Source organism: Larus michahellis, chromosome 1 (genome assembly GCF_964199755.1).
Source record: "Larus michahellis chromosome 1, bLarMic1.1, whole genome shotgun sequence".
NCBI classification, from domain to species: domain Eukaryota; kingdom Metazoa; phylum Chordata; class Aves; order Charadriiformes; family Laridae; genus Larus; species Larus michahellis.
The window spans coordinates 203,636,843-203,649,009 of record NC_133896.1 but is presented as its reverse complement, the minus strand read 5'-3'; the positions used below and the strand labels follow the sequence as shown (position 1 = coordinate 203,649,009).

Here is a 12,167-nt window from a genome sequence, read left to right as displayed (position 1 = left end):
AATGCTTGTCCCCTGCAGCCCCCCGTTAGTCCCTCTCCTTGGCAGGGGCTCACTGGTCAGCCTGGGGAAGGGGTGGCCCCACTGGCTCCTTGTTGGGGTTCACTCCGGAGCCATGATCTGACCGCTCTCCTCCGACGGTCCCAGGGAGCAGGTTGGGGCTCCCTTGGCGCAGGTGGGTGCCTCGGATCCTGCACCGGCCATTGCCCTCTGACCCCTGGGGGGTCCTCATGCTCCCACCGCCAGGCTTTAGCCACCAGCAGGTGCCCTCCACAGGTCGCTTTCCCTTCACCAGCTCTTACTGGGGGGGCTCATTGTCTAGACCCTCAGCAGGGATGCCGTAGCCCCAGCTCTGTGTGTCATCAGCGTGGTCCTGCCCCTTCCTTCCCGCCCCGGCTGTCAGACCACCCCCACCCCCTGCCCGTCCTGGCCCCTGGGGCAGCAGGAAACCCTGCAGAAGCTCCCCCTACCCAGGAGAAGCAGGAGGAGGTGGAAGAGGAGGAGGAGAAGGAGGACAGTCTTGCCTTAAATGGTCACATCAGAATTACGGCTGCATCTGAGAGCAGTTTTGTAGTGGGTTGATAGAAATAGTTTGTGACAAGAGAATCAAGTGCAGAGAAATAATTTCTGTATTGAAAAAACCTCTCCGATGTCGGGTCACTGAATGGCTAAATTCTGAAATATTTAACTTAATGCAACTGGCAGCAGCTACCGGAGCGCTTGTCCTCGAGGAACTGCTGACATTTGCAGTGAAGCCACCGCAAAACCCAGACAAAATGAGGCCTGGAGCAAACCTAGTATGAAGGAAAGTGCACTGTGCATATTTATAAAACACAAGTGATGCCCAAAACCTTTAGGTCCTGTGTGGCAATCATGTCCCAGCAGAAATATTCAACACCTTTAACCAAAGAGTCTTTCCCTTTGGACACTAGCAGGTCAATCAGTTTAGCTTGGCGGTGGCCTCAATACAGAGACGTTGGTAAATAATCTTGAGAGTTAGTGAAATCATGCAAGCGCTTCTGTGAATGAGGAGCTGGCTGGCTTCCCTTGGTGTTTATGTAGGGCTCCGTTTAGCCAGCAGACATCATGCTCCACCGCCTCTTACACTTGGCAGGAGCGAAGGACTCTTCCAAGGGGAAGTGGCCTTGCACAAATGCCAAAGACGAGGCTCAATGCGGCCTCTCGCTCGGCCTCTTACCGCATCAGCCCTTGGCGAGGGAAAAGTGTGGCCGGTGCCTTGGGTCCTCCTCTCGATGATTCCTCAAATAAATCCTCAAAACGCTGTGAGTGCATAAATTTGCCCAGTGGTGTCACCAAGGCTATCTCCTTATGCCTATTCAAGTATTTTGGATCCAGGATATGGGGAGATGCTAAATGCTGAGCGAAAACCTATTATCATAGTCTCTGTTCCTAATATAAAAGTGATCTTGAAGACTGGGTGTAAGACTACAGCTTTTGCTGGTTTCTTAGACATTTTCTGGGTTCTTCAAAAAAATCGTCATCTTATCTGTTCCAAAAGATTTTATTTAGCTGCCTGAGCCAGCGACCTTTTGCTAAATTTCCCCATCCATGGAGAATGGCAGTGAATCGCTGGGGTATTGCTATCCTTTTTCCAGACTTGAGTTACATGGACATCCAACGTGTGTCAGGAGGAAGGATCAGAGACGTCCTAAGGTCTCTTCCAGCTGTAATTATCCTGTGTTCCTGTGGTTTTATGGATGAAAATGAGAGGAGGTTCTCTGGAGTCCTCAAATCAAGAAGGACATGGACCTCTTGGAACGGGTCCAGCAGAGAGCCATGAAGATGATCAGAGGGCTGGAGCACCTCTGCTATGAGGACAGGCTGAGAGAGTTGGGGTTGTTCAGCCTGGAGAAGAGAAGGCTCTGGGGAGACCTTATAGCAGCCTTCCAGTACCTAATGGGGGCCTACAGGAAAGATGGGGAGGGACTCTTTGTCAGGGAGTGTAGTGATAAGACACAGGGTAACAGCTTCAAACTGGAAAAGGGTATATTTAGATTGGATATTAGAAAGAAATTCTTTACAGTAAGGGTGGTGAGGCACTGGAACAGGTTGCCCAGAGAAGCTGTGGATGCCCCATCCCTGGAAGTGTTCAAGGCCAGGCTGGATGGGGCTTTGAGCAGCCTGGTCTAGTGGGAGGTGTCCCTGCCCAGGGCAGGGGGGTGGACTAGATGATCTTTAAGGTCCCTTCCAACCCAAACCATTCTGTGATTCTGTGTGATTCTGTGAGGTTGATTTGTTCGGCTCACTGATGTTGTCTTGGACGTGCTGTAGATGCCCAGGTCAGCCTGCAAGGCATGTGAAGCAAGTCCGTGTGCCTGGGTCATGGCAGCCTCAACGTGTGCATGTACGTATGAGTGCACGTATGTGTGCACTTCCCAAAAGCACTGGACACCTCCTGAGCTCCCAATCTCCATCACATCTGCTTATGCATGGATGGATAGTTATAGAATCATAGAATAGTTTGGGTTGGAAGGTACCTTTAAAGGCCATCTAGTCCAACCTCCTGCAATGAGCAGGGACTTCTTCAACTAGATCAGGTTTCTCAGAGCCCCATCCAACCTGACCTGGGAGGTTTCCAGGGATGGGGCATCTACCTCCTCTCTGGGAAACCGTTTCCAACCTGTTATGTTTGGGTGTAGTCATGGGAGGGGGCTGTGGACGCAGTAGAAAGTTAAATAACAGCTCCATGCTACCAAGTAACTTGGTTAGCAAGTTCCCCACCTAAAGCAGAGGTCACTGTGGTCATAATAAACACAGCGGGTTCCACCTTGCTCCTTGTGCAGCAGCACCATTGTCCAGGCCCCACACGTGCAGCTCCCTGCCCTGTGCTGCTGCTGTGCAAACACCAGCAACCACCAGCCTCTCCCAGAAAACTGGGATATTTAGAGAAAAAAAACTAATGGTGCAAAGCAGGGAGCAGAGGAAGCAAATAAGTTTGCCGAATGTCATACAGCAGCTCAGGAGCAGAGCTGGAAATGAGGTGTCGACTACCAGGTCCTGGAGCCACTCATGTCCCCAGAACAAGAAAGGAGCTGGACCAGCAGGTACTAACAGAAACCTGGTGATTTGGAGGCACGGAGAGAGGGGAACCTTCAGTTTAAAGGTTGTGCTTCGGCCCCGGGACCTATAATCTATTTTGCTTGAACTCTACAAACTGTTTTAAGCAGAGAATAGATGGGACATGCCTTCCTGCTTCCTGAATTGGGCTGTGCTGGAGAGATAAAGCTTGCAGGGATGAAGCAATAGCGTTCACGAGACTGGTGGAGAAAAATGGAAAGGCCCATTAAAAAAAAAATAAATCAACAACTAAAAAACCCAAAAGATGAAATTTCAGGCACATACGCCCTTTACCAGGGCTAAAAAAAAAGGCAAAAACTTTCAACGCAGGTTCAGAACAAATTACTCTAAATTTGCATTATATTAATATCTGAAATTACCTGAAAGGAACGCTGGTTAGTCCTCGTGAAACAGAGGCAGGATGCTCGTTAACGGTGACATCATGAACCCCTGTGGGACAGCAGGTCCAAGTGAGAGAGGTAATTTGTCAGTTTCTGTCATTTTGTGTGCTTGATAGCGGTGAACAGGGAGTCATTGCCACTGTTTCTCCCCAAAGTCAGGCATTTTTTATTACATTATTTTTCTGTGAGGTTTTGCTGCTCCAGGAAAGAGGAAAACGTCTCACTTGCCATTGGTCCCTAAAACTCCTCCAAAGCAGCCACTCTCCACCGCCAGTCGAGGGGAGTGGGTGGCTGGGGAAGATGTGGTGTCCTGCGGTGGCCAGGACCCGGGCAGGACCTCGCCGGGGACCCCAGCGTTTGGGGCACCCAGAGCAGGAGGAGGGGCTCAGCCAGCCTTACCCCAGCACCTTCTCACAGGCCATCAGCAGAGCTATAAAAAAAAGTTACAAAACCTCTTTATTTTTAATATTCCCTGGGCCAGAGATCTCGCCCCAGCCCGTGGAGGTGGCCAGGGGAAGGGAGCCGCAGGGACATTAAATGTTGGCCTGCCAACAACAGCGCACCTCAAGCTGCCGTCTTGCAGTCAGAAGACTGCAGTCTGCAGGGTCGCATCCGACACCGTGAAAATATTCAATATAACTGATTTTGGATTCTTAACAGCATTTAATTCCTTCGGCGAGTGGTTGCAGACACTGACCTTCTCCATTAGCGCTCTCCTTTGTGGCGATTGTCACGGAATGCGCCTGGCGCAGCAGCGGGGTGTACATCTTCTAAGGCAGAAATGCATTTTAAATTGCACCGGGTCCCCATCCAGCTCGTTGGCCATATGTTTAAAGAGGAAAGCGCTCCGGCATTAGCTACAGCTCAACAGCAGACGCATAATTTGTTTCACCTCGAAGCACTCTTGGATACACTTTTCCTTCAGACTAGCAGAGATAAATGACTTGCTGGAAGACAGCATTTGTAGGACAGAACATTTATATTGCAGAGAGGAGAGATTTTTCTAAAGCTTTGTTATTATTGCAATGAATCAGCGTTTGCTACTTGATGTAATCTTGGCAGCATGGCAACACGCTTTTTACCGTTTCGAAAAGAAGTGCAGAGTAGCTGTTCTATTTCAAAATAGCATCGTTGTGTTTGTTGGTTTTCAAGGAGGTGCATGCGTAGGGCTATTAGGTGACACGTCTCAAAATACGTACAAAGGATTTTACCTTTGGAAGGTGACGAGTACAGATCAGATTTTTCCATATTACCATTTTTACTGAAATAGCCAAATATGAGAAATATGAGTAAGAACAAATTGCAGTGAAGTCTTTGAGCCTGCACTCACCTATACACGCCGATGCAGTGCTGAGTGCTTGAGGGCTTATTGCATTACGTGGGTCTCCACAGATGCAGCTCTGCTTAAAGGTACAACGTTTGCAGGGATCGAGCCCCAAAATAATAACCCTCTGATTCTATATTTTCAAGTAAGAGTATTTCTAACTTTGTTAACGCACATCATCCCCCTTCCAAATCTGCTGGGGAATATGCATCCTGTCTGATACAGAGCTAAAAACCCTTTTACACTGATAATACGTGGAAATGGCTTAGTGCACTAGACAGTGTTTACATTCGTCGGAAATCGAAGTGACTTAGGAGCATAATCACCTTTACCAGAGCGAAGTTCAGCGGAACAGGGGCTGAAACTCCAGTACTGGCCAGTATTAACTGGGGTGGGGGAGGGCTTTTGAAAACGGAAAGCAAACGAATGAACCCACGCAATTTCAGCAGCATTGTGTGCACGCATGCAGGGCCCGGGGTGCTCACTTCAGCCCTGCCATTCCTTCTTGCCTTCTCTGTAACCCTGTATTAATCTTGCTCTCACCCAGTGTCTTGCTCCCCTCTTTTCCTTGCTCCCAACCCCAGTATCTATTACCAGCAAAGATCTCTCTGCTCCTCCATATCATCTGTATCCCCACCTCCACGTTAACTTCACCCCATTTGCTGAAAACATCCTCCTCTCTCCAGACGAAGAGCAAAAGGGTAGGAATTGGTGTGAATATTACCAAAGTTACAAAAGTTAACAAGATGATGACAAGGTGATTCTTTTCAGTGGTGGCCAGTGACAGGACAAGAGGTAACAGGCAGAAACTTGAGCATAGGAAGTTCCACCTAAACATGAGGAGGAACTTCTTTACTTTGAGGGTGGCAGAGCACTGGAACAGGCTGCCCAGAGAGGTGGTGGAGTCTCCAACTCTGGAGACATTCAAAACCCGCCTGGACGCGTTCCTGTGCAACCTGCTCTGGGTGACCCTGCTCTGGCAGGGGGGTTGGACTAGATGATCTCCAGAGGTCCCTTCCAACCCCAACCATTCTGTGATTCTGTGATTCTGTGATACGACATACAGTATGAACGATGCCACCCAAAGAGGAGGAAAAATGCTGCAGTCCCCCCTCACAGTGCCCTCTGCAGTGGCATCACTGGGACTTTTGCTTCAGCAATAGCTTGTAGAACTGACACCTAAAAAAAATTACACAGAATATAAATGGAATTTATGACATAACAAATAATATTTAATACATAGCATTGAATGCATACACATCAATACCAGTGCTGTAACAACAAAACAGAACTCGTAAAATTAGCAGCAGTTTTTTGCAAGTACAAAAATACACATTTTTTTTCAGAACATATATAATAGCAAAATTTATCAGGATATATTATACAAACTCAAAGCATTTAGATAATGCATTACTTTTAATATATTATATGATGTTTTAGATGCTGCATAATAAAATTACATGTGTTCTGCTTGCAATAATACATAATGCCATTTACAGCAGTGTTAAGAAACTATTCACAACTTAAACACGAACAGAACAGCCAACGAAGCACAATAAATGAAACACACAGAGTTGCGAGGTGTTACTTACAAGCTTCAGCGTTTCTCCTTACATATTTTTGAGCTTATTTTTTTTTTCTTTCTTTTGACGTGTGAAAGAAATAACTACACCTATCGAACATACCTTATAAACATACAGAAAACAATACACTTATTCCTTGGAGGACAATGAAGGTAATACCTATCAGTTTCAGAACAGTAGTTTAATACCACAGTTATGGAATCTATGCTGACTTTTCACGCTACATCAAAACCACAAAGGACTGGGACTCACATCCGCAAGGCTCAACACATGAGTGGTCAAGGGGAGAGGCCCAGCAGGCCCCCCGCTGCCCTGGCGGGCTCACAGAACAGGGCGCTGCTCTTAGTCACCTCCTGGGACCCTTCCAGATTTTCGTGAGATTTCTGTTTGCTTGCTTTTCAGCAATTTTTATTATTCTTACAATGTTCTTGCAAAGCTTTATGTGGGAACATTACTCAGACAGTTTCCTAAAAAAGGAAAACCTGCGAATCTGGGGACTGCTCAATTAAATTTGAACAACCTGGTTATTAAACTTAAAATGAACACACATTAACACCAAAGGCATTTTCTTTATGGTGTTTATTTTAAGCGTTAAGATTCCTCCGCAAAAAAGCTTTGGTCAGTCTCTTCAAACTTTGGATTGCTGTAATGCTCTTCTAGACCTCCTCTTTGACCTTGGATCATGAACTCTGTCTCTTCCTACGACTTTCAGAGGTAATGGCTGAATGTCAGGTTTAATCAAATAGCCGTCGACTCCGTCAGTAGGTTTCAGGGGCACTGGCCTGCTGTTGGGCTCTAGCAAGCCCCCCTCAGCCAAAGCCTCGGTAGGTTGTGGAGATGGTGGCACCTTGGTGGGTGTAACCAAATAGTCATCAGCCGCTTCAGCAGCAGTGTCTTCGTGTTTCTTTAGTGACTGAAAAGTGCTATCAAAAGGGGAGGAGGTTTCAGTTGGGGTAAACACAGATTGGTCTGAAAACTGAGAGAAAGCACTGTCGAGAGAGCTCATCGACGACACAGACGGAGACGTCGCAGGAGAAGACAGGCTAGAAGAGCTAAATCCTGAGCAAATATTTAATCCCTCTGGCGTTGGAGGCAGGAGGCAATGGGACAAGTCTTTCTTTTCAACGTTTTGGTTTGTGTTGTCACTTTTACCAACGTTAATCCCTATAATCAAGCTCTGATTGATAAGCTTTTGCCCTTCCATCTGCAATGACCGAAGCTGACGGAGATAGTCTTCGTCTTCATGAGACAGGACAATGTCACAGCTAGCTTTGCGTGTTGCCTTCTCATGACTGTCACGAATGCGGGCAAAGCTGGGTGCAAGGAGGCCAATTGCTGGCTCTGAGGAGCGCCTGTATCTCCTCAAGGCTTTGAGAGTGCCTGAGGTAGCTGCTGAAGAGAAGCCCAGGGCGTTGGAGCAGAGAGACTCGTTCTCCGAGTTTTCTTGTGATGAAAACTTATGGTGTACGTCAACAGAAATCGTCAACTGTTTCGATTTGGTTTTACTTTGGATTTCATCTACCTCCGTCTGCTCCGAATCACCGTCGCTCAGAGTGAAGACAGACTCCCTGCTCCTGTTATCCTGATCTCGGTTTTTAATCCAGTCGCTGGAAGAGGAGTCGGCTTCATCATTCGCCTCATTTTCCAGGCTGTCGTAGGAAGAGTCATTCAGATGGAGGGAGGCAGCATCTGCAAGGACAAACCAAGTGTTAACACATCGGTGACTGCACCACCCTGCAGACAAGCAGCTACATTATTATTTTTTTTTGGCAAGTATCGTTTCCTTTCAAGAGCATTCGCCCTTTAAAGATTCTTCAAGCATAAATGCCAATAATTTCTGAAAAAATTACTCTCTGATTTTGAAATGGAAAACCTGAAATGAATGCTAAGTTGCAGTTCAGTCAAGAGGCACAGGATAATGGCACAAATAATGGTTTGGGTCTTTTGTGTTGGGTTTTGGTTTTTTAAGTGGGGAACTTCAGTAGCAGGTAACCCAGCTGCAAACAAGAATTTACACACAGTATATTAAATCAGTAATTTATTGAATTTTTCTTTTCATTATTGAATATTGAAAGCAACATTTAATCTTTCTTTCCTTCTTTTAGATGAATGAAGAAAACAGGGCATACTTCGTGCTTTCATAGTCTTACAATATTTTTAAGAGCAACACTATGAAGAAAGTTCTAGTCTCGGTTTAAACAGTCACCTCATTTCCACTGAGCAGCACGCACCTGGGCCCTGTTCTGTATATGCGATAATTGGAATTACATTAAATCTCTTTTGCTCTGGGCTATGCTAAGCTGACTTATCTCACATTTGCAGGAGACAGAGCTCACGCATGAGCAGTCACCATGCCTCAGTGCAGGTCTGGAAACTTGCTCAGCTGCCGTAACCTATCGTGGGTCTGAGCTTTCAGTCCCAGCACATTCCAGCATGGCAGATCCCACGTACTTCCACTCTTGGGAAGGAGACAGGCCAAATTTCACAGGATTTCACCAAATTTCACTGAAGGCAGAGCATAAAGAGTTCGGGACAGCCACACTGAGTCAGTCTGGCATGCCGAAGCAAGTGCCATCACCACTTTCGGTACAGGCCAACTGTGACAGAATTTATTTTACAGAAACGCTGCTTTAGAAATATTTTAAGGAGAGACCCAAAACTCCAGTCAAAATCAACATTATCACAGGGCTGGAGAGAAAAAGAGCATTAACAATATTCTGGAATGCTCTGCCAACTAGTCTGTTAGACATTTTCAGTCCCCAGTTCCATGATTTTTCTGTGCTAGGAGCAAAATCTGCACGTCCCACTGAACCTCTGGAGATCTCTCTCTTTTGGTAATGAAGAATAGATGCTTTCAACCCTACCCTAATATAATGGTGTGACAGCTGTATTATGACCACTGGCTTCCTGATATTCTGGGAAAAAATAGGCTGGGGCAAAAATTGTAGACTTGAGAAGAAACCTTCTCCAGATTATTTTCTTTCTTTTTCTTTCTCCAGATTTTTTTTCTTTCTTTTTCTTTGTTTTCTCTCCCCTCTGTTTTTTAACACAGTGGCTCAGATGACTGGAATAGGAGCAAGGGATTCTTTGGGAGAGCATTTTGTGACATAGTTCAGGTCTATGGTAAGTAGGATCAGTGATTATCACCAATACTTTGGGCAAAAGATACAGAACAGCATTATCTGGGAACACCACATGAAAAGGGAACAGCATTTTTCTGTGGAATATACCGATCTTTTGGCTGGATGAGTTTAGCTGTCTAACAGGATCAAAAAATCATCCGTATTACCTGAGCTGTTCTCTCTCTTGCATGTCATCAGTATTTCTCCAAAGAGGGAGTTAATTTCCTCTCCAAAAATCCTGCAGCAATTCTCAGTGAGGAACTGTACCAGACTAGAAATCTGCAACAAAACAATGGGAGAGAGATGTCTTGTCAGATCTTCCATTATTTCAGTCAGAGCACGCTCACCATACAGATGAGGAATGGGAGCGAACTGCCCATTCACGATGTGCCCCCCGACAGCCAGGATCTCCTCTTCTGATCTGCTGGGCCTGAGGAAAACAGCCAGGCCCATCTAAAATGTCCCCGTATATATGCTTGTTTATGTTTTTTCCACTTCTACTCCTATTCCAAGGTCACCACAACCAGAGATCCTTTTGATGAGAGAAGCACTTTGCTAAGACACTGGGTATTGCTTTATGATCTTCTCACCTTCCTCCTGGCAGATTATGTGAATGGACAGATGAATGTTTCTGAAGCCCTGATAAGAGGACAAGTCCTGATCTGAAGAGGTACAGACTGTTTTCATGTTTGTAACCAACAGCCTGGTTTGAACAGGATGAAGGTCCATTTGGTTTTTTACTGCACTGCAGTGTCTCTTACCTTTTTTGTAAATTCACTTTCTATATCAGGAGTGGAGGAAACAGGAGGCCAGAGCAGGCTAGGTGCAATGCAGATAGCCAGATTAAATGCATTCATCTGGTTCTCTTCAGATCGCATTTCTATGCCATGCAGTACTCCAAAGATGTAACGTAAGAGAACAACATTAGCTCTGGGGAGTTGCTCTATTAACCTGAAAACATACACAAATGTAATCTTCAAATTAGTGACTGGACAAAATAAAACCATTTTCCATAGACACACACATGTCAAGGTAATGAAAATACAGAACAGGGTAACATGGTCCACTAAACAAATCAGAGTGTGTCAAAGACGTGTTCTTGCTTGGCTGCCTTCCCTCACTGTGACACATCTCTGAACAGTTTTCTGGGAGGACAGAAAACACTCTAACACAAAATTACACTCTGTCAAACTAAGAAACCAAGTACAATGTATGACATGAAACTGTATTTCACCTAAGTTGCCTGATAATTCACTATTCACTTAACCAAACAGTTCAGTTTTCACTCCATGCCGTCTAGTTGCCATAAGAATGTACGTATGTAAGTATGCGTGAGGTCAGCTAGTGTACAGAGCTCTGTTTCTCATGACATAAACTTTGCCCACTTTTTGCTTTATATCACCTGCAAGGGTGGAGACTTCCCTTGTCACTACACTCCAGTACTTCATTTACAATTCCCTCTTGGCTTCAAAATGGTCACTAAAATTTGAGATGAATGAGAGGGAATAGATTAGGAACTGATTTCAGCTACCCTTTCACCCAGGACCCCGAAGTTCCCTGCAGATGATTTTGCATTTCATTATCAGGCAGAAATCCAGGTCTTGGACAGCGTATTTATAAATACTATAAATATTTTTTTTTCATGAAAGGGTATTTTATTTATTTACTGGTATCCACAAAAGGCAGAAAAGCAGGACAAAAGAGAGTCAGAAAATTGTCCCATACAGGCAATTGTTTAAGTATATATGTAAGTTTGAATGCTCTGTCATATACACAGATATTTTTTTAAAAAATTAATTTTAAGTTGTAAGTTGAATATTTGCGATTCTGCACTCTGAGATATAAATTTATAGGAAAAGAATAAAGAGAATATAAGTAACTCTACCTTTGGATGCTTTTTATCTTCTCTTCATTATTTCCTTGATCCATCACAGAGACCCACTTATCACAGAGCTGGGATGACAAAATGCTGCCTGGGATGTTGCGAAGAAAATCCTTATCAAGAGAAAAGAAGAACAAAACATGTGAACAGCTGTTCTGGAGCACAGGAGGGAGTAGGAATAAGATATGCAGATACAACAGGATGTATCAATGGGACAGCACTAGCTGACAAGCACCTTGTTCCACACAGCAACCAAAACCAGCAGAAAATCATCTGAGATAAAGAAGTACTTTGGATTATGCTTAAAGTGAATATTTTCCTGCCCTTTCCTCAACCTTTCCTGTCAAAATAGGGGTATTTGGATGCTTCATCTGCTATTGCTGAACTAAAAAATCTGCAGTGGGACCAGTTATTTTGGTGCTGCATTATGTCTGTCTTTACTTATCACTTAACTTCATCTGTAGTCCCCGTTTCGTCTCCTTAGCTGACAAGCTCCAATACCACCAGACCATAAGCACTCCAAGGCACCCCTACCTTCCTTGCCCTAATCAATCCCTAAATGCACCAGTAGGAAAGTAATTGTGTAAGTCTCACCCACGAAAACCTCTCGCATGCAAGAGGAATGGCTATCTGCAATAAAAACATTCTACTGAGGCAATGCTTGCTTGAGAATGGAGATTACTCTTTCTTTTAAGCAACAACTACACATAAACAGATGCACTGTACTAAAATGTGAAAAGAAATTGGCTGATGCCCCTTGTAGCTGAAATTTTACTGAAG

At 45.0% G+C, this 12,167-nt stretch overlaps 1 protein-coding gene across 1 annotated transcript in view; it reads right to left on the bottom strand.

The window, feature by feature from the left end:
- Nucleotides 1-6,013: 6,013 nt before the first annotated feature.
- The window catches only part of ARHGAP20 (Rho GTPase activating protein 20), a 61,401-nt gene continuing 55,247 nt past the window's right edge, over nt 6,014-12,167 (bottom strand). The window contains exons 12-15 of the mRNA XM_074569778.1: nt 11,391-11,500; nt 10,267-10,456; nt 9,673-9,784; nt 6,014-8,072 (exon numbers count right to left, since the gene is read on the bottom strand). Coding sequence (XP_074425879.1) covers nt 7,012-8,072; nt 9,673-9,784; nt 10,267-10,456; nt 11,391-11,500 — 1,473 coding nt within the window. The 3' untranslated portion in view covers nt 6,014-7,011. The remainder of the gene's footprint in view (nt 8,073-9,672; nt 9,785-10,266; nt 10,457-11,390; nt 11,501-12,167) is intronic.